The sequence below is a fragment of the Homarus americanus genome, unplaced genomic scaffold (assembly GCF_018991925.1).
Source record: "Homarus americanus isolate GMGI-L3 unplaced genomic scaffold, GMGI_Hamer_2.0 scaffold1640, whole genome shotgun sequence".
NCBI lineage: Eukaryota > Metazoa > Arthropoda > Malacostraca > Decapoda > Nephropidae > Homarus > Homarus americanus.
The window spans coordinates 20,001-39,446 of NW_024741924.1; the positions used below are offsets into that span (position 1 = coordinate 20,001).

The 19,446-nt window shown below is 38.2% G+C and overlaps 1 protein-coding gene across 1 annotated transcript; it reads left to right on the top strand.

Moving 5' to 3' along the window:
• Positions 1–6,348: 6,348 nt before the first annotated feature.
• Positions 6,349–13,034, top strand: LOC121876417. Its single transcript, XM_042381501.1, has 5 exons — positions 6,349–6,436; positions 8,947–9,092; positions 9,269–9,424; positions 11,348–11,533; positions 12,445–13,034. Exons 2-5 carry the CDS (start codon positions 8,954–8,956, stop codon positions 12,669–12,671), a joined length of 708 nt encoding a protein of 235 aa, XP_042237435.1. The 5' UTR covers positions 6,349–6,436; positions 8,947–8,953; the 3' UTR covers positions 12,672–13,034.
• Positions 13,035–19,446: the final 6,412 nt, after the last annotated feature.

Sequence of the window (19,446 nt, forward strand, 5' to 3'; positions counted from 1 at the left end):
GATGTTTTGGGTAATATGTACTACAGCCTCCTTTAAACTGCTGTTCTGGGTTAGACATAAACACTAGTCGGGTTATTTAGCTGACGGCATTACCCCCCCCCCCCCTCTCCGAAAGCTTAAATTAACTGACTTCGACGGTATATTTTCTTATATTTCAAACCATTGTTTTTTTTGCTCATATCTTGAAAGTTAATGTCTTAAAGCAGATATTTCTTTACATGCATTTAATTCGGCATTAAAGAAGAGATATAGAACTACTACAACACTTCCAATAAATCCCCCACAACACAGCTCCTACAACACTACCAATAAATCCCCCACAACACAGCTACTACAACACTACCAATAAATCCCCCACAACACAACTCCTACAACACTACCAATAAATCCCCCACAACACAACTCCTACAACACTACCAATAAATCCCCCACAACACAGCTACTACAACACTACCAATAAATCCCCCACAACACAACTCCTGCAACACTACCAATAAATCTCCCACAACACAACTCCTACAACACTACCAATAAATCCCCACAACACAGCAACTACAACACTACCAATAAATCCCCCACAACACAACTCCTACAACACTACCAATAAATCCCCCACAACACAACTCCTACAACACTACCAATAAATCCCCCACAACACAGCTACTACAACACTACCAATAAATCCCCCACAACACAACTCCTGCAACACTACCAATAAATCTCCCACAACACAACTCCTGCAACACTACCAATAAATCCCCCACAACACAGCTCCTGCAACACTACCAATAAATCTCCCACAACACAGCAACTACAACACTACCAATAAATCCCCCACAACACAACTCCTGCAACACTACCAATAAATCTCCCACAACACAGCTACTACAACACTACCAGTAAATCCCCCACAACACCGCTCCTACAACGCTACCAATAAATCGCCCACAACACAACTCCTACAACACTACCAATAAATCCCCCACAACACAGCTACTACAACATTACCAATAAATCCCTCATACAACACAGCTCCTACAACACTACCAATAAATCTCCCACAACACAGCCACTACAACACTACCAATAAATCCCCCACAACATTACCAATAAATCCCCACAACACTACCAATAAATCCCCCACAACACAGCTCCTGCAACACAATAAGTAAATATCTCTGGTTTACGAAAATAGACAGTGACGCTCAGCCGAGATTCTCCTCAACGATCTAAATTAAATTGGCTTCACGACCAACACCCCCAAACTAGCCCAGCTGTGAGGGAGCCTAGTGTGGCCTGCAGCTGTGAGGGAGCCTAGTGTGGCCTGCAGCTGTGAGGGAGCCTAGTGTGGCCTGCAGCTGTGAGGGAGCCTAGTGTGGCCTGCAGCTGTGAGGGAGCCTCGTGTGGCCTGCAGCTGTGAGGGAGCCTAGTGTGGCCTGTACCTTCTGCCTGACTTATCACACCCTTAACTTAATTGGATTCCTCAATAACATATAAATAAAGCAGACTTACTTGGTGACGTGCAGAGGTTGATGTCATTTCGGAAAATATAGAAAAAGCTATTAGAACGTCCTTATAATAAAAAAAATGTACAAGAAATTAAATGTTCGATAGTGAATTTACAGTGAAAATGTGTAGAGTTAAAGTCCGAGTATATTCTGGCGAGGCAGGACCAGCACTCTCAGTGTGTGTGTGTGTGTGTGTGTGCGTGTGTGCGTGTGTGCGTGTGTGTGTGTGTGTGTGTGTGTGTGTGCGTGTGTGTACAATATATTTCAAAAGTCTCTGTAATAGTATCAAAAACTCAGAGATCGTATTCCCCTGAGAGTAATGATAATGATCAGTTTAGGAAACAACTTCTGTATACCTACAGTAAAGTATATTGGTGGTAATTGTATTAAGTAATGTTCTTTATTGTATTTACATATTAACAATATACCGTGTTTACTCCCCTAAAGTGACCGGACGTGTGCCCTAATACAGTCACCGTACCTGGTCGAGTTCCCCCTTCATAGAAAATATCTAAGTTGATGTTTAATGATTCAAGTTTATATTTAGCCCTTTGTATTTGGCAACTTTATAGAGCCGAAGTGTACCTTTCCTAGCAGTATACTCTGGGTGTACATAAAACTAGTAGTAGTTATGAAGATATATTTACACCACCTGCAGACATAAAACAGATATAGATTCATGAGGGTCAGAAACAACGCGAACAGACTCTGAGGCGCTTATCATACCATCTCAGATCCTTCAAATATTTTGTTTATAGATTTCGTCGAAGGAAGTGATATTTTAATCTGTACCTGAAAATAATATACAGTACACCACAGGCAGGCATAATACTGATGTTAAATATATACGAGATGGCGCATGTCTTACTCTCTGGAAGTATCGATGCAATAGGAAACGTCATTAATATAACACGTTTCTATCTTACGTCATTCACTCACTAGATTACAATTAAATACCAATAGATTGCATTTGACTTCCAGGAGACCAGAGAGCTAACACCCTCCCATGAGATAGACGAGTCAGCTCTATGAATACTGATACTGAATGACTGATGTTCATAAAAACTTTCAACCAGTAAACATTAGTATAATTTACAGCTATTTCCCTTTCGGTCTTTATGTTTTTACTACGGAAGGACAAGACCAATGTCCACCAAAGTTGCTCCTCCGAATTCTTCAGTCTGAAAACTCTTCAGAACGATTAAACTAGCCTTATCCGTCATTCTTGGTGGTGACTCGTGCTGTCAACTAGTATGTCACAGTTTTTTCTTGCTTCTATCTCACTCTGGATGAAATGTTCAACAGCCGATACACATAGTTAATAATAGTTATCACAAATAACCAAGAAAATATTCTTAGTTTACGTGTTGCATCAGTGCAGAGAAACAATTCATATTTGCATTATTCATCATAATTATCTCTATTCTCGAAAAAAAACCTCAGTATGGGACTCATAAAACATTATATATAAAAAGTTTGCATTGTCACTCTCTTTAGCTTGACTCAACCTGTGAAGAATATTTCAAATTCGTTCACCAGATAAAGTAATAAGTTATAAAGGCTGGTTGTCGTATATCATAGCTAACTGCTGTTCCACATTCATGAGTATTATCGAGTTATGCAGGAAACAACTTGAGGATAGGAAAAGATTTCATATTTTACTTTGGAAGCGTCGCCAGAGAACCAGCAAGCCACGAGTCACCTGTTTGGGTAGAGGTTCATATTTTTCACCTGTCGAAGGTCAAATATTTTTAATACTTTGTTTTTACAGAAGTTAACAAACCTCTCTATTTATGTTTCACCGCATAATAAAGCTACCATCATGCTAAGTCTGTCTGTGTATTTTGTCTATGCATAGATGTGAAGTTTGAAAACGAAGGTCCCTAAGTTTCAAAACTATTCTGCACGATCCCTGATAGTGTTCGATGAGGAGACGCTAGGGATCACATTAAACAAACACAGAAATCACAAACAACACGATAAGGACACCAAGAAAAACAATCACATGAAATATTACCGTCAACTTCAACAACACTTTTAAGCATCACGTAGAACATAATCACTATCACAATGGTTATCTTCGTGCAAAGTATTTCAATGTCAGCAACAGGGACCTGGAAGACATAACCTTGACACACCACACAAGAAGAATTCTATGGGTGTAATATCGGGAGACCGTGGAGGCTTGGAGACGAGCCATTACATCAAGTCCATCTCCCAGGGTAGTTCTCATTATGGAAACTACGTACACTTAAACTCCAGTGTGGGGACTGAAAAACTAACTAATGATTGCAACTTAATGGAAATAATTCGTATATGGTAATATATATGTATATATTATTTAAGACGTCGTTTATTAACGTCAGATAACAAAATAATACTAAGAATTTTTGAGGTAGGTTAGGTTAGGTTAGGTTAGGTATTAATTTATATATATTATGATTATGTATGTGATCGTCTATGCCCAATAAAAGTTTAAAAAAAGAATTGCAACATACACACAGAAAAGGGCTTGCAGAATCATGCTCGGCGCAGAATACTCCGGCTACACCAACGCTCTCTCCACCCTGGAAATGCCATCCCTCAGTGACCTCCACCACCAAGCACTGGAAAGGTTTGGCAGCCAACTAATGCACCATCCTCGTCATCGCCACCTCGTGCCACCGGCAGCCCCCCACCCACCTCGCGCAGTCCGGCCCTACAACAATATTAAGCCCATAAGAGCCCGCACCGATAGATATAAGAATAGCACCATCCCATCTATTGTTAAAATAATAAACAACTCCTGATTTATGTACTGTACAGCCCTGTAAATGTATTCAATGCATATTATATCATTATGTCTAAATCAAATGTAACTGTAAATTTTCAACCACCGGCTGCAACTCTATTAATAAACTGTTTATTATTATTATTATTATTATTACACCAACAGCTACTTCTGTCCACCTAAGAGGTGCATCACCACAGGCATACACTCTCCACTTATTTATATACTATTTTTATTACCGTTGTTATTATTGAATCCATATTCTGTGGCTCTTACCGATGGTTTGATCCTTCCTTATGGGTCACTCTATGGGTTTGATTGTTATTCAGTCGATTAAAACCAACATAAATGATATCAGACTTCAATGACCTTGTGTATATATTTGTTTTACTCAGGATGTGAAGTCGTTCAACATCACCTGTAAATCCTTCCCTGGTGGTAATAATTCATCGTCTCATAAGTAAAGTGTTTGCTCCTATGAAGGAGTTATATTTTTTCTTTTATAGTTGGCCTCCATTTGTCCTCACAGTCCTTCCCATTTCTTGTTATTACTGTCTCCTTCAACTCTCCTTGTCCTCACTGCCTTCCACCCTCCTTGTTCACACTACCATCATTCCTTCCCTTTTCCCACCGCCCCCTCCTCGCCCCACCCTCCTTGTTCCTACTTCCCCTTCCTTCTCCTTATTGCCTCCCCACCTCGCCACCATTACCCCTTCCACGTTCCTAGCTGCATGTTGTTAGCAACCTGTACTAGTTGTTCCGGTCAACAAGGATCAATACTAACACCTTCAGTAAAGCACAGAATTGAAAAAATATATAATTTCTCCACTCTGAGGAATCTTGTTCTATAAATAAATGTGTTTTTGTCGTGAGTTTGGTGATTTTTTTTTGTATGTGTCGTTTTTACAATCATCGTAAATCTGAGCTAAATCGTTCGTTCGCATGTTTCAAACTCAAGAGTGAAATAATTAGCAGCAAAAAACTGGAATCCCACTTCGTTAAAAAGGAAGATGGAATGGTTGCTGGTCATCGAGAGTGTACCTTAGTGGAGTCACGGGGTGCGGTGTGCAGTACTGAATGTGATGGACATATCAGAGATGGCCTGTCCCCCCCCCCCCCTGTAGTTGTTGATATACCTGCACTATGTTGTTCTCCTGGCCTGGGCTGAGCTTTGCCCTGAAAGAAACTCTCTACAGCAGAACCTACCTAATAATTGTTTTAAGTAATTAATTAACGTCATTCTTGTTTGTAAATATATGTTATAATTTATTCGAGACGCAGGTGTTAAGTTCTGACCGGCGTCTAAGTCATTTGATTATTGTTGTCGTATATAAATAAGTTTTAACTATAATAAGGAAATTGTAACTGTTCGTTTTAAATATCCTCAACCATACTTAATTAATAACTTATTTATTAACTAATATTAACTGTAATACACTAAACTTTGTCTACGGTTGAAACTTCTGTTTAATAAAATACCTAATTTATCAAGTAATTATTGAAAGTACTACAGCAAGTCTTCATACAGTTAACTTGAGGCTTTAATACATAACAGTTTATTAATATTTTATTTCTATAATAGTTCGCTCGTCTTGACGCCCACGACTACCCCTCCCTTCCCTCCTAACATCAACACTCTCATTACCACCCTCAGGCCCCTCCCACTACAACTCCCCCACTTCAAGTTTCTTCCCCTCCCATAGTTCCCCCTTCCAATCCCTTCTCCTTCCCCCTTGACATTCCTCAACTCCCCTTTACTCAGTCCCGTGATGTCCCTTAACTCCTCTCTCTAAACCCGTTGATATCCCATTGATCCCTTCTCTTAGATTCATCCTTTCCCATATTATCTCTCTCTTTCGGGTTCTTCCCTTCCATTTTATCACCTTTCTACACCCCCCCCCCATCCTGTTCCAACCCCCCTTCCCCCATCTCACTGTAGCTCCGCCCCTTCTCTCATAATTCTACTCAGACCCCTCCCTCCCTCCCTACCACTAGCACAGACACTGCATTTTTTGTCGACACTACACAGTATGCAGGTTGCCATAACACAGGCACTCACATACCGAGTGAGAAGCATTGCAGCTGGACCTGTTTTCCTCGCTAGCTCTACCTCGTGCTGTCTACAAGTGACTCAAACCTTCACTAGTCCTGATTACAGGTTGGATACAGTACAACTCAGTCCTAAACAAGACACAGTTGCTTTAATTCACAGAGTAACATCCCCGGTACACTGTGTGATAAAGTTTATATAATTAATTAGATAAATTAGCGTAAGAGTTAATAGTCATAGATCCTTACCTTGTTAAATGACAGGAAATGTTGCAAGAGAAGGCAAAACAGATTAAAAGTAAAAGAAGAACTATTGTAAATGGTGTAACTAAATTATATAACATAGACGTAGACTTTGATATTTCAATTCCAGACATTAAATTCCTTATTAGTTTAGAAGTTAAACGTAAAAAATATAACATTAAGGTCCACAATGTACTCCTTGCTGCGGATATTTCTCCATCAATCATGACATTGTAAATAGTTTGCCGATGTGTTTATAAGACTTGGTTTCTAAAACACTGCATCAGATACAGGTAGCAAGGAAACGAGACAGGCAACCAAGAAATGTGGAAGTATTTATTTGAGGGGAGGAATTTTGAGCCATAATTTTCCTTTACGTTTGAAAAATAAAAGATAAAGAAATTAAAAATAAAAGAAGGAAAACAAAATTATACATACGAATAAAATTATCAGCGTAATGTTCTTCACCGACACACTCAGTCCGCCCGAGGTCCTCAAATTGGTGATTTTTTTTAAATATAATAATAATTTTTATTAACAATAGTTACATACGTTAAGATGATCAATAGAAACAAAAATATTAGCTTTTTATAAAGATGTTTCGTCACCGTGATCAGATTACCTTCTGGTGTTAATATTTCAGATTATTTATTGGATTACTGTTAATTATTTTCAGGTAACTATTAGTTATAGTATGAGGGGGAGATTTGCATAGCTCTCCGTCATCACGCTGTCGTCTGGAATTTAGTGTCAGTGTATTAATAATGCTCAAAGTTCAACTCAGTCGACTGGAGTATTATATACAAAACTAATTTTTCTAAAGACAAAACAGCAACAACTAATAAAACTTCAAGGTTTTTTGTCTGCGATGAATTAAAGAAGAGAATAGCGTTAACACAATGTCTTATATTATGGGGAAAAGAGAACAAAATTTAGTACCTAAGAACGACCAGTCATCTCGTCTTTTCTCTGCCTCAGTGAGTGGAGACCAAATTTTGCGTCTTTCACTGAAACGTTATTGTTGAAGAGTCTCGTTCTCACATTACAACCAGTATCAGAAGTTGCCTCAACATTTACGGACGGTCCCTTAGTAAGTAATCCAAATATGACATAAACTTTGATGAAACGACTCGAGAAGAAACTGGGATATCCCTATCCTTAGGATCAAGTAGTTTGCGAGAGAGAGCCTTGGGCCAAGACCAGTGGGCTCAGGTCAAAATTCAAACTCCACATTCAATGCCAAGGATCATTAAGTTCGCCAGATATTTTTAGTTTCTAAGATTCAGAGTCAAAATCTAAGATGAAATGTGCATATAAATATACCTTCTCATACTTGCACAAGATCTTGTTTTTCACTCAAAATGAAGACTCGTTTGTGTAATATTTTAAGCAAATCTCCAGGAACAATCTCATGCAACCATGGTCAAAGGTCAATGCAAATTATACTTTATCACGCTGCCCCTTTTCATAGCTCTACTGCCAACATTGTCTGAGAAATTTGACAATAAGAAAATTTCCGCCACCCGTCCCAACAAGGCAGGACAATACGTGATAATCTTGTATTAATATTACGTGTTTAGGAACTTCAACCCCATCAGTGTGTGTATGAAGTAGGAGTGAAGAGAATAGAGAAAAGAAACAACAGCTAATAGAGAAAAATACTGAAGGCAATGAAGAGATTCCTTATAAATATTGGGAGTAGAAATGTAGTGATATTTTTTATTAAAAGTAACAGGGTCAAGGCGTTAAGAGGGATGAAGCAGATTAGGCTCAGTGCTTCACGTGTATAAGGCTCACGTTTTGCCTGGTATAAAGAAAATACTTGTTTATGAGGTAACATGGAAGGTAGGCGAAGTAAACTGCAAAAAAGATAAATAGAGAGAAGAAAAAATAGAAGAAATTAGAAAAAAAAACCCATGGCATTAGTGGTACTCACATACATAAAACAAGATTCAATGAGAAGATTATCTAAAATATCCGGGACTTTTAGGATTATTCAAGGTAGAGATCTTCTTATATTTGACGAGGTGAAGTAGAGAGAACTGTGTGAGCTGTGACGGGGACGAGCAACGTCTTTAGAGAACACGTGGAGTGCATCAGTTAAGAGAGCTGTCTTAATCTGATTCCAGCCGTATTGAACTATGGCCAAAAAGTCTTGCAAAAGAGAAAAAATAACATTAACAATATTCATAATATATTATAGAAATCGCCTAAAATTGTTTACACACTTATAATTATATAAAGGGCGAGAAATATTATAAGAATGTTAATGAAAAATTACATTGAAATGAAATGACAGGGGTGCATGAGTGTGTGTGTGTGTGGGGGGGGGAGGATGCTTTGGGTGCGGTGATAGAATATTTATCCCTCCTTCAGGTTGAGGATGAGAACCTTGTTGTTGTTGTGGCTGCTGGTGTATAGGTCCTGTGCTCTGGAGATATTGTTCGACTTCATCCATGTGTCAGGAATGGGGTTTCATAGTACCACCGAGACCAACGCGTCAGTCACCACCAAATCCCTTTGTGAGTTGGCCACTATATCTACGTCTCGCTCAAAGTGATGAAATTATATATTTGATTTTATGATTTTAATATATCAGATTCTTTACTGTATGATATTGATAAGTAAGTCAGACAGAAAGAGAATGAGAGATTATGTTTGATGGAATAAGAAAAAGTATATGACGTTACCTCTACAGGCAGCTGCAGACAGCAGTGCTTCTCGCAGTCATTCTGTAACGCCTGGACTGCCAGTAAGGTTAACGCTCATTACGAGTGTCACTTCAGTATTCACGGACCCCAGCCTCCAACTTCACCTTCTCCCCAACCTGGTGCGGTGTACAGCTACAAGATTAGTAAGTCTTTATTTACAAGTGTGGGAAACAATATGGCTACGAGCTATATGTGAAGTAACAAGTTAATATGTAGGCAGGTTATGTGTCTAAAGGATAGGTAAATATGTGGCTATAAATTAGGTAAATTTATGGCCATAAAATAAATATCAATAGTTAGAGTAACTAAAGAGGTGAATGTTATAGTTGTTATTGTTCTCAGGACGGATTGGTTGATGTTTGTGTGTGTCTAAATACCTTCTCGTCGGTCAGGTCACTTGATCTTAAAATAGTCTTATTGATAGATTAGACCTTCGGCTAATTCCTCTGTTTCAGAAGATTTTCTTTGTTTTTCAACATTTTGCAAAAATGGTAAAAATACAACAAATGATTTGGGAATCTGTCAAATGATTCCTAAATGTGATGTAGTTGGTGGCCGGATGACCCTTGACCTCAAATTATTTCTTTCATCCATGTACTATTTATTGGACACTTATATTACTGAAGAAAACAATGATTGAAAACGTTTGACGACCAAAACATGATCATATCAATTGATCTTGAAACATATTTTGAAAATACGTGTCGTAATAATTTGACACCACATGTAAATTCGTTGTTTTTCTAATTATAAAAAATGTTGTTTCATGGATGTTATTTCTTGTTTGTTTTCATATTTGTATGAACATGTATTTCATGCCTTTCAAATCTTCATGGGAACCCTTGGAGGTGTAAAATACACAAAACGCCAAAGAACTTAGCGATTCTTTTTTCCTTTGTCGTTATCAATATATACTGTACAGTACATGGTATCATACACACCTACAGTGTGTAGGGGTGCCACTTCTGAATGGTCGTGTTTAGGGAACACTTTTTCATAAAAAAATGAATAGGAATTGTTCAAAAAAAAATTGTATTATTGTTCCTGATGTCTGGGTAGATATTATTCCTCTACCATCCTCCTTGTTGTAAAATATTTAACGACGTTTTTATTCGTTAATATTTACATACAGTACATGTTCACACATCACTTATTGAAGACTCCTTCGAGTTCCTCTGGTGTGAGACAAAGATCCCAGGAGGCAACAAGCATCCTTTGGTTTACTTTGGTGAGGCGATGGAATAAGTAACTCCAGTCTCGGTTGGTTTTAATAAGCTCATAATTAACTCATTATAGGACTTCAGGATCTTGGTACCCTAACGGGACAACGAGATACCCTTGGCTCAGGTTCCTGCGCTTTGCTTCCTGGTTTTCCATTCACGTTGTCTCCCTCCCCACTCCAGCAAGATGGAAGTACAGTGTACTCCCACAATAGATGTTGCCATCCTCACAGAGCGTCAGCGTGATTCTATCTGGACGCTGGTTGTGGGATCTGTAGTACCTATGGTTTCCTGTGTGTTGGGTAGCCAGCACTTGTCAGACTCCTAGTGATGGTGTCCTTAACTTCGTTATGTCTTGTTTGCTAACCACCATTAGCCCTGTAATTTACGAATCGTATTAAATATTTAGAAAGGAAATCTACAAGACAATGGTTCCCTGACTTAATTACTCCTTGACTGTCTGTATGACGTTACCTGAAAACTTATGACCTGACATTCGCCTCAGTCACCCGCCTGGACACATCACTTGACGCAGTATAAAACCTCCCCGAGTAATTGTTCTTGTCACACAACACAAGAGGACCTCAGGTTACGATCGAAATATACTGTGCTCTCTTAGTTTCCTGTTTCCTCTTCACCTACAGTGGGATTTCAGTGTTTTGAGTGTTTGAGTGTGTGTGTGTGTGTGTGTGTGTGTGTGTGTGTGTGTGTGTGTGTGTATCATGTGGGTGTGTATCTCTAAGTACGTAATCTGATGGATGATTCTTCATTCGTTCCTTTTGTTTACCATCGTTATTGGTGGCGACTTGTGTGTAGCTGATGGTTATCATCTATTTCATATTTCAGCTGGCCTGAGTAGCAAAACCGGCGTGCATGAACGGACGGATGGTCATATCTACTTTGTACCTGATGAAAGGTTAGAATTTAGTACAGCCATCAACTACTGCCAAAACATACCCGGGTTTCAACTGGCCATTTTGAAGACAAGGGAGCAGATTGAGATTGCCAAAACAATTTCATCACAAATACAAGGTAAGTATGTTAACAGGCATACGATGAGGAATATACATTTGATAAACCCATAACCACTGACACACCTATTATGCAGTGTACAGTAGGAGCAGTGTTTTGTGTACAGGTAACAGAGTCTACATAAAGATGGAAATATTGACCATTAAGTATCCTTACACACAGGTAAACAAACACAGAAAGTTAGAAGTAGTGACATCCTCGGAGCTATAGGGCTTCAGTCACTATAGGTTGAGAGAGAAACATGTACCCACTGGTCATGAACAAGTCTTCATCACTCAGGCTTCATGGTCCAAATGTCTGTGTGTGTGTTTACCTAAATATATGGGATTTTCTTCCATATAAAGTTAACACAGAAGCATTCTATCATTCCCTATTTCACTGCCGCCCATAACACCAAGGTACTATTACAGAACTGTCTTACTTAACTATTCTATTTTTTTATAATTGTCAGAGTCAGTGGTTGAATGACAACAATTTCATTTGCTCAAGGAAATTTTTTAATTATTATTAAATATTAACTTTTCCTCCTTTAGCATCTGAACCAATAAATAAATAAATAAATAAATAAGGTTAACAGCACATGAATAACCACGCCTTCTACCTTATCAATAACAGTTGTGGAGTGTTTGTGTCCTGACCGGAACAAGAACGTCCCTCGTGTCCAGTTACAGTCACAGACCAACTTTAGCACAGACACTAAACACTCATATCGATTTATGGAAAAGTAGTTGAATTATTTTTTTAAGATTTTGTTTCACCCATAACATGAACTGTGTTGTCATTATTCCATCTTTATATTCTACTCTTCCATTAATAAAGACTTGATGTGACATTCCAGTATATGACTAAATTATCGAAGAGTAAAATTACGAACTTCTTTTTTTAATTCCGAATATTTTTACTCTCCACAGAATCGCTTCACATCCACCTGACGCATAAAGACCCAAGTACCCAGATATGGGGCGATGGTACCGAACTTACTGGGGACCTGAAAGACTTGGTGAAGAGTCTTTCGTGCAGTCTTATTTCAAATATAGGTACAACTTACCGAGTGAAGGACTCTGGCATCCATATTATCTGCTCTCGGAGGATCAGATATTTTCTTTGCCAATCTAAGACTGACAATGGTCTTCAATAAACCTGAGAGACAAACGAAGGGAAAAAAAAAGGTTTCCGTATCAAGTCAAGGTAAAACATTCGATCCATATAACTCTCTGTATTGTATATCTTCTTATACTACTTCTGTTGTATGACTCTACGTGTATACAGTGAGATAAAGTGATACGTAGTAACACATTGACTCGTGTATGTTAAGTAAATAGTATCTACTCTTTATATCACAACACTGGAAATTATTTAAAGTCAAGTGAAAGACATTCAGTAGAAATATATTATATACAAGTGTAAGAAAAATATTATGTTACATATCTGTTTAGTAAGGTCACCCATGTACTATTAAGCCTCTCTCTGTCCATGTAATTCAGTTGCCTCTGAAGATGACTTGAATGAAGACGAAAGCCTGGGTGCTCCATTGTTTCTCTTTTCATTGTGTAATATATATATATATATATATATATATATATATATATATATATATATATATATATATATATATATATATATATATATATATATATATATATATACCTTCAAAATAAATCTTCATAAACGTTAAGTCTCGCCTTGCTTTCATTTATGATTTTTCGTGGCCTAGCTACATCAACCTTCTCATGGCACGACTACCAAATTGGCTTGTACCACTCAGCCCCAAGACTCATCTAACTCTACACATTCCCTTGGTCCTGACGCCCATCATTCAGTTCCTCCACAGGTGCTCTCTCGGTTCACTGGGGCAATAGAGAGCACTGAGTATCTATCACACGCAGCATCCTGTTATTATTTTGTTCTGCAGACAGTGAGGAGTTAATTGTAGTCACAGGGATATCTGTAAGAGGGGAGACTCTCGTAATGCTATAATTCTTCATAACCTGACCTTCAATCACACATATATTAATAATTGATGGCCAGTCAATGTGACCAAGGATAGCTAACAAAGCCATGAAATGCTTGGTCCCAGTAGTCCTTATGCCAGTAGTATCTGATGTTCTTAAGGCCAGCCGGTCACTCATCCAAGTACTAATCACACCTAACAAGAAGCAGTGTTTTTACGTATGTTTGATTCAAGTATCAGAAAAAGAATCTAGGTTGCTGAATCACCAGTCAGTCAATGAAATCCACGCAATTTTTCACATAACACTGTAACGCTATGCAACCAAATAGGGATCATCACTCACAACACTTGCCAGAAAGCCAAGCGTTACCCGGATGTATTTATTTACAGTAGTATAAGTTTCCAGTTCATGACAATAAATACAAAAAAAAATAACTCGAAAGCGAATGAAAGTTGAATTTATGTTTGAAAAAAAAAAATCCCAGCGAGGAATTACGAGTGACACGTCTGCTTCAAGAGGGAAGGTCCAGGAGTTGAGTTATGACTAATTGGAGGAAATTGTGTTGACATCTGTGAAGCCATTTCTGATTGGAGGGAACGTGGAGGTTGAAGTTGAGGAGGTGAAATGTGTCAGACTCGGGGAAGACAACTGGGTAAAGGCGATGAACCGAGTTAACAGGAGGAGTGAGAGAGATGTCAGTTGTGTCGGTATAAAAAAATAAATAAATACTCCATTACAAAAATGAATCAGAACTGAAGTAATAGAAGATAAGCATGACAAGACGCGGTATTAAAAAAATGACATAGCAGAAAAAACAAATTTTTTTTTTATTAATAGTGAAAGTTTGCGATCACAGAAAATGGTTGTATATCTAGGTTAGGTTAGGTTAAGACCGAAATCATAATATATGCTCCTGGGTAGGTTAGATTAGGTTAGGTTAAGACCAAAATCAAAATATATGCTCCTAGGTAGGTTAGATTAGGTTAGGTTAAGACCGAAATCATAATATATGCTCCTGGGTATGTTAGATTAGGTTAAGTTAAGACCGAAATCATAATATATGCTCCTGGGTATGTTAGATTAGGTTAGGTTAGGTTAAGACCGAAATCATAATATATGCTCCTAGGTAGGTTAGATTAGGTTAGGTTAAGTTAAGACCGAAATCATAATATATGCTCCTAGGTAGGTTAGATTAGGTTAGGTTAAGACCGAAATCATAATATATGCTCCTGGGTATGTTAGATTAGGTTAGGTTAAGACCGAAATCATAATATATGCTCCTAGGTAGGTTAGATTAGGTTGAGTTAAGATAAAATCGCCTTGCCATATCCTGGGTATGTTAGATTAGGTTAAGTTAAGACCAAAAGAAATCATAATATATGCTCCTGGGTATGTTAGATTAGGTTAGGTTAAGACCGAAATCATAATATATGCTCCTAGGTAGGTTAGATTAGTTAGGTTAGTTAAGACCGAAATCATAATATATGTTCCTGGGTATGTTAAGATTAGGTTAGGTTAAGACCGAAATCATAATATATATGCTCCTAGGTAGGTTAGATTAGGTTAGGTTAAGTTAAGACCGAAATCATAATATATGTCTCTAGGTAGGTTAGATTAAGACCGTTAGGTTAAGACCAAAATCATAATATATGCTCCTAGGTAGGTTAGATTAGGCTTAGGTTAAGTTAAGGCCGAAATTAAGGCCGAAATCATAATATATGCTCCCTAGGTAGGTTAGATTAGGTTAGGTTAAGTTAAGACCGAAATCATAATATATGTTCCTGGGTATGTTAGGTTAGGTTAGGTTAAGACCAGAGGTATAATATATGCTCCTGGGTATGTTAGATTAGGTTAGGTTAAGACCGAAATCATAATATATGCTCCTGGGTATGTTAGATTAGGTTAGGTTATGTTAAGACCGAAATCATAATATATGCTCCTAGGTAGGTTAGATTAGGTTAGGTTAAGTTAAGACCGAAATCATATGCTCCGGGTAGGTTAGATTAGGTTAGGTTAAGACCGAAATCATAAGGGTATGTTAGATTAGGTGAGGTTAGGTTAAGACCGAAATCATAATATATGCTCCTGGGTAGGTTAGATTTGGTTGAGTTAAGACCGAAATCATAATATATGCTCCTGGGTATGTTAGATTAGGTGAGGTTAGAGTTAAGACCGAAATCATAATATATGAGGTAATCATTAACTTAGGTTAAAACCGAAATCATAATATATGCTCCTGGGTAGTTAGATTAGGTTAGGTTAAGACCGAAATCAAAATATATGCTCCTGGGTAAGTTAGATTAGGTGAGGTTAGGTTAAGACCGAAATCATAATAAGCTCCTGGGTAGGCTTACACCAACAGTCACAATGGTTCGATTACTATGTCAACAACCACCTGCCACTTCGTTAACAGTTACCTCCGCTATGACAGACTTTCACCAACTCCCTCTTATATCTTATCTTTCGTCTTATCATTCTCACAGTGCCTCACTATCCTCACAGTGCCTCACTATCCTCACAGTGCGTCACTATCCTCACAGTGCCTCACTATCCTCACAGTGCCTCACTATCCTCACAGTGCCTCACTATCCTCACAGTACCTCACTATCCTCACAGTGCCTCACTATCCTCACAGTGCCTCACTATCCTCACAGTGCCTCACTATCCTCACAGTACCTCACTATCCTCACAGTACCTCACTATCCTCACAGTACCTCACTACCCTCACAGTGCCTCACTATCCTCACAGTACCTCACTATCCTCACAGTACCTCACTATCCTCACAGTACCTCACTATCCTCACAGTACCTCACTATCCTCACAGTACCTCACTATCCTCACAATACCTCACTATCCTCACAATACCTCACTATCCTCACAATACCTCACTATCCTCACAATGCCTCACTAACCTCACAGTGCTTCAGGCGTGACAAATGGCACACATCACCAGCAGCTGAAACACTCATCACACACTCGAGTCAGCAATAAAACACTGGTGATAACTGCAGCGTCATAATGCACACCTTATAACTCATTTGGCAGACCCGCCCCGCTAACACATCAGGACGCCTAACCTAACCTAACCTAACCTATCAGGACGCCTCACCTAACCTAACACATCAAGACGCCTAGCCTAACCTAACCTAACCTAACCTAACACATCAGGACGCCTAACCTAACCTAAACTAACACATCAGGACGCCGCCACCACGTAATTATTTGCCTTGTTGGAATTTAACGAAATAATGATAAAATGAACCAAATTTATCGGAGCAAAGATCTCGTTGCCCCTTTTGTTTCGTGTGTTTGAAAGAGTAGCATTATTTAACAGAGGCGTGAGCTCAGTAGATGGACGTTGAATCGAAAACAGTAACACATAGAGAGAGAGAGAGAGGAACAAGGTGAATTTACATGAGCCCACATCTTATAGTACTTTCAAAATATTCATCAATTTTATTATTATCCCAACCAAGAGAGTGAGAGACAGAGAACGACAAATATTAGGTTTTTATTCTTGATTAATTCTTGATTTTTTATATTTCTTCTTCTGGGATAAAAATGTACGAAACCATATTGGATGTTATAGAAGATGACAAAATAAATGTTAATCAGTTGAAAAAAGGATAAATTATTTTGTGTTTGTGAATCCTCAGTGGAGAGGCTGAGACACACACACACACACACAAGACCTATGGGGTGAGATGGGGAACTTGTGATTTTTGTATTTATTGATTTTGTAGGATTTTATATTTATTGTACAGGCGAGAAACAAGTAATTGCTAAGAGAAATAATACAAGATTATTATTTTTTTCTTCAATACAATTCTTATATCTCTCTCTTGTATGGAGCAAAATCGCCTATAAAGGACTTAAGAGTGAGAGAAGTAGAGAATGAGGGATAAAGAGACAGGCAAAGAGAGAAAAAAAATATAGGTAAACAATTAGAGACATCAAGAGACTGAGAGATAAGAAAATAACAAAGTAATAAAGTATATTTCTCGTCCAGTGTCATCTTGAACGGAGCTTTTGTCCCCCAAACTATTTTTTTCCAATTTATGCCATCATCTCCTCAGGCAGGACACGATCTTATAGCTAGAGGGGGGAAAAAAAAAGAGTAAAATATATATATCTAAGAGCCGTCCCCACGAGCTACAGATATTGGTATGGATTATCCCTGATCTATCAATCAGTTTCTCCCTGCGGCCAGACAATCACGTACTTCAGGTCAAAGTTTACGGCGAGAGAAACTTTGGGGCGGAAGTTAAGAATTCGTTGCCCTATACCAGGGACTCCTAGATTTCTGCCACCCTTCAACTTCTTGTTACGTATGTTGGCGGTTTCTCTTCATAATCTACACTACTTCATTTTTTCTTTATCAATATTGCTCGTCTGGATAGAACATCAACTCTCGATTCGTAGTTGTATTAATTCGTAGTTGTATTAATTCGCCCCGTACCATGACCCCTCGTTTTAGTAATGAATAACTGCATGTAATTTTATCTCTTCTCACAATGTATTCCAACTCCAAACAACATTTTTGTCCAACATCACTACACATACAACCACCATGCAGCCATTTGGAATCGATTATGATGATCATCCGACGAAGACAAAATTTTATGAGTAACTAGTGAAGTCGCCTTTGTTAGTGAGCTCCGAGATGTTTTAAATGAAGACGAAATCTATGATGCTCCAATGTTTCCCTTTTCCTGTGTGGCTTTATCAGGATGACTTATTGATATGGTTCCCTTACTAAACAGTTGCTCGGCCTCACCCTCCCCAGTTTTTCCTCCTCTTTCCCTTCCCCTTTCTTATTTCCCCAAATTATTATTAATTTCCTTGGCTCATCAGCTCTGGTCCTCCACTCCTACTCCTCCTCCTCCTCCTCCTCCTCCTCCTACTTCCCCTCCTCCTCCTCCTCCTCACCGGTCATCAATTAGGTTGCTCCTTTAATAAAGAGTTTTCCCCACCTCACCTCTTAGAAAGTTTCCATCAATCATTCCGAGGTTCTTTCCCACCAAACTTTCTCTTTAGCTAAATTTCCTTTGATCACTGACGACATTAGCTGGAGAGAGTGAGGACATAATTATAATTTTTATTGACTAATATTTTTCCATGATTAGGAATTAAAATTTACAGGAAAATTTATGTGTTGGAGAATTTAATTTTAACCATTTTTTTTTATTATTTGGAAAGTAATAGGGCAAAATTTTCTATAAAGGTATATATATGTATATTTGTATATGGCTGCTACTTCTACTTTTATCATACGTAAGACATTACAGCAGACTGTTCCCTTTTTTATCAAGTTTCAGATTATTAAATATTGCGTTGACCTATTCTTGTTATGATTTATTTACCATCACAGTTAATGTTACTTCCTAAGTATATGTATTTCCATGTGTTTAAGTTCTCTGTTGTTTATCATTTGTAAACAACTCTAGACTTTTTTCTTTACAGCATTAAGTCTCAGCAATTATTCTTCACCCTTCCCCACTATTTTGTTCACCAGTTTTTGTAACGCCTCTTCACTAGTCATAAGAGCAGTAACATCCGCTTAGCGTATATTCGATATTACTTTACCATTAACTTTTATTCCTATTTTCTACTTAAGACTTCTCTCGTTGAAATTTCTGAATAAATATTATACAATGTTGGAGATAGAACGCAGCCTTGTCTCATTCCCTGTATAATGGTATATTAAATTCCTCGGTACACCAACACCACACACAACACTGTTTACACGCTAAACTACACAATACTGATACACTTCACTACACAACACTTATACACCTCACTACTACACCTCACCACACTGCAGTAATACACTCCACTATACACAATCATCTACACCTCACACAGCCACCAAGCTTCTCTCCATCGATGATAAATGAAGGAAAATCTGCTGAGTTATGACAGGACTCAAGGCTCTCCAGTAGATGAGTAACAGAGTGAAT

Bases quoted from the DNA above. Each gene is read 5' to 3' on its own strand.
- LOC121876417 (XM_042381501.1), top strand. From the start codon at position 8,954: ATGAGAACCTTGTTGTTGTTGTGGCTGCTGGTGTATAGGTCCTGTGCT. The intron at 9,093-9,268 runs GTGAGTTGGCCA...TTACCTCTACAG, and splicing joins AGTCACCACCAAATCCCTTT to GCAGCTGCAGACAGCAGTGC. The intron at 9,425-11,347 runs GTAAGTCTTTAT...TTCATATTTCAG, and splicing joins GGTGTACAGCTACAAGATTA to CTGGCCTGAGTAGCAAAACC.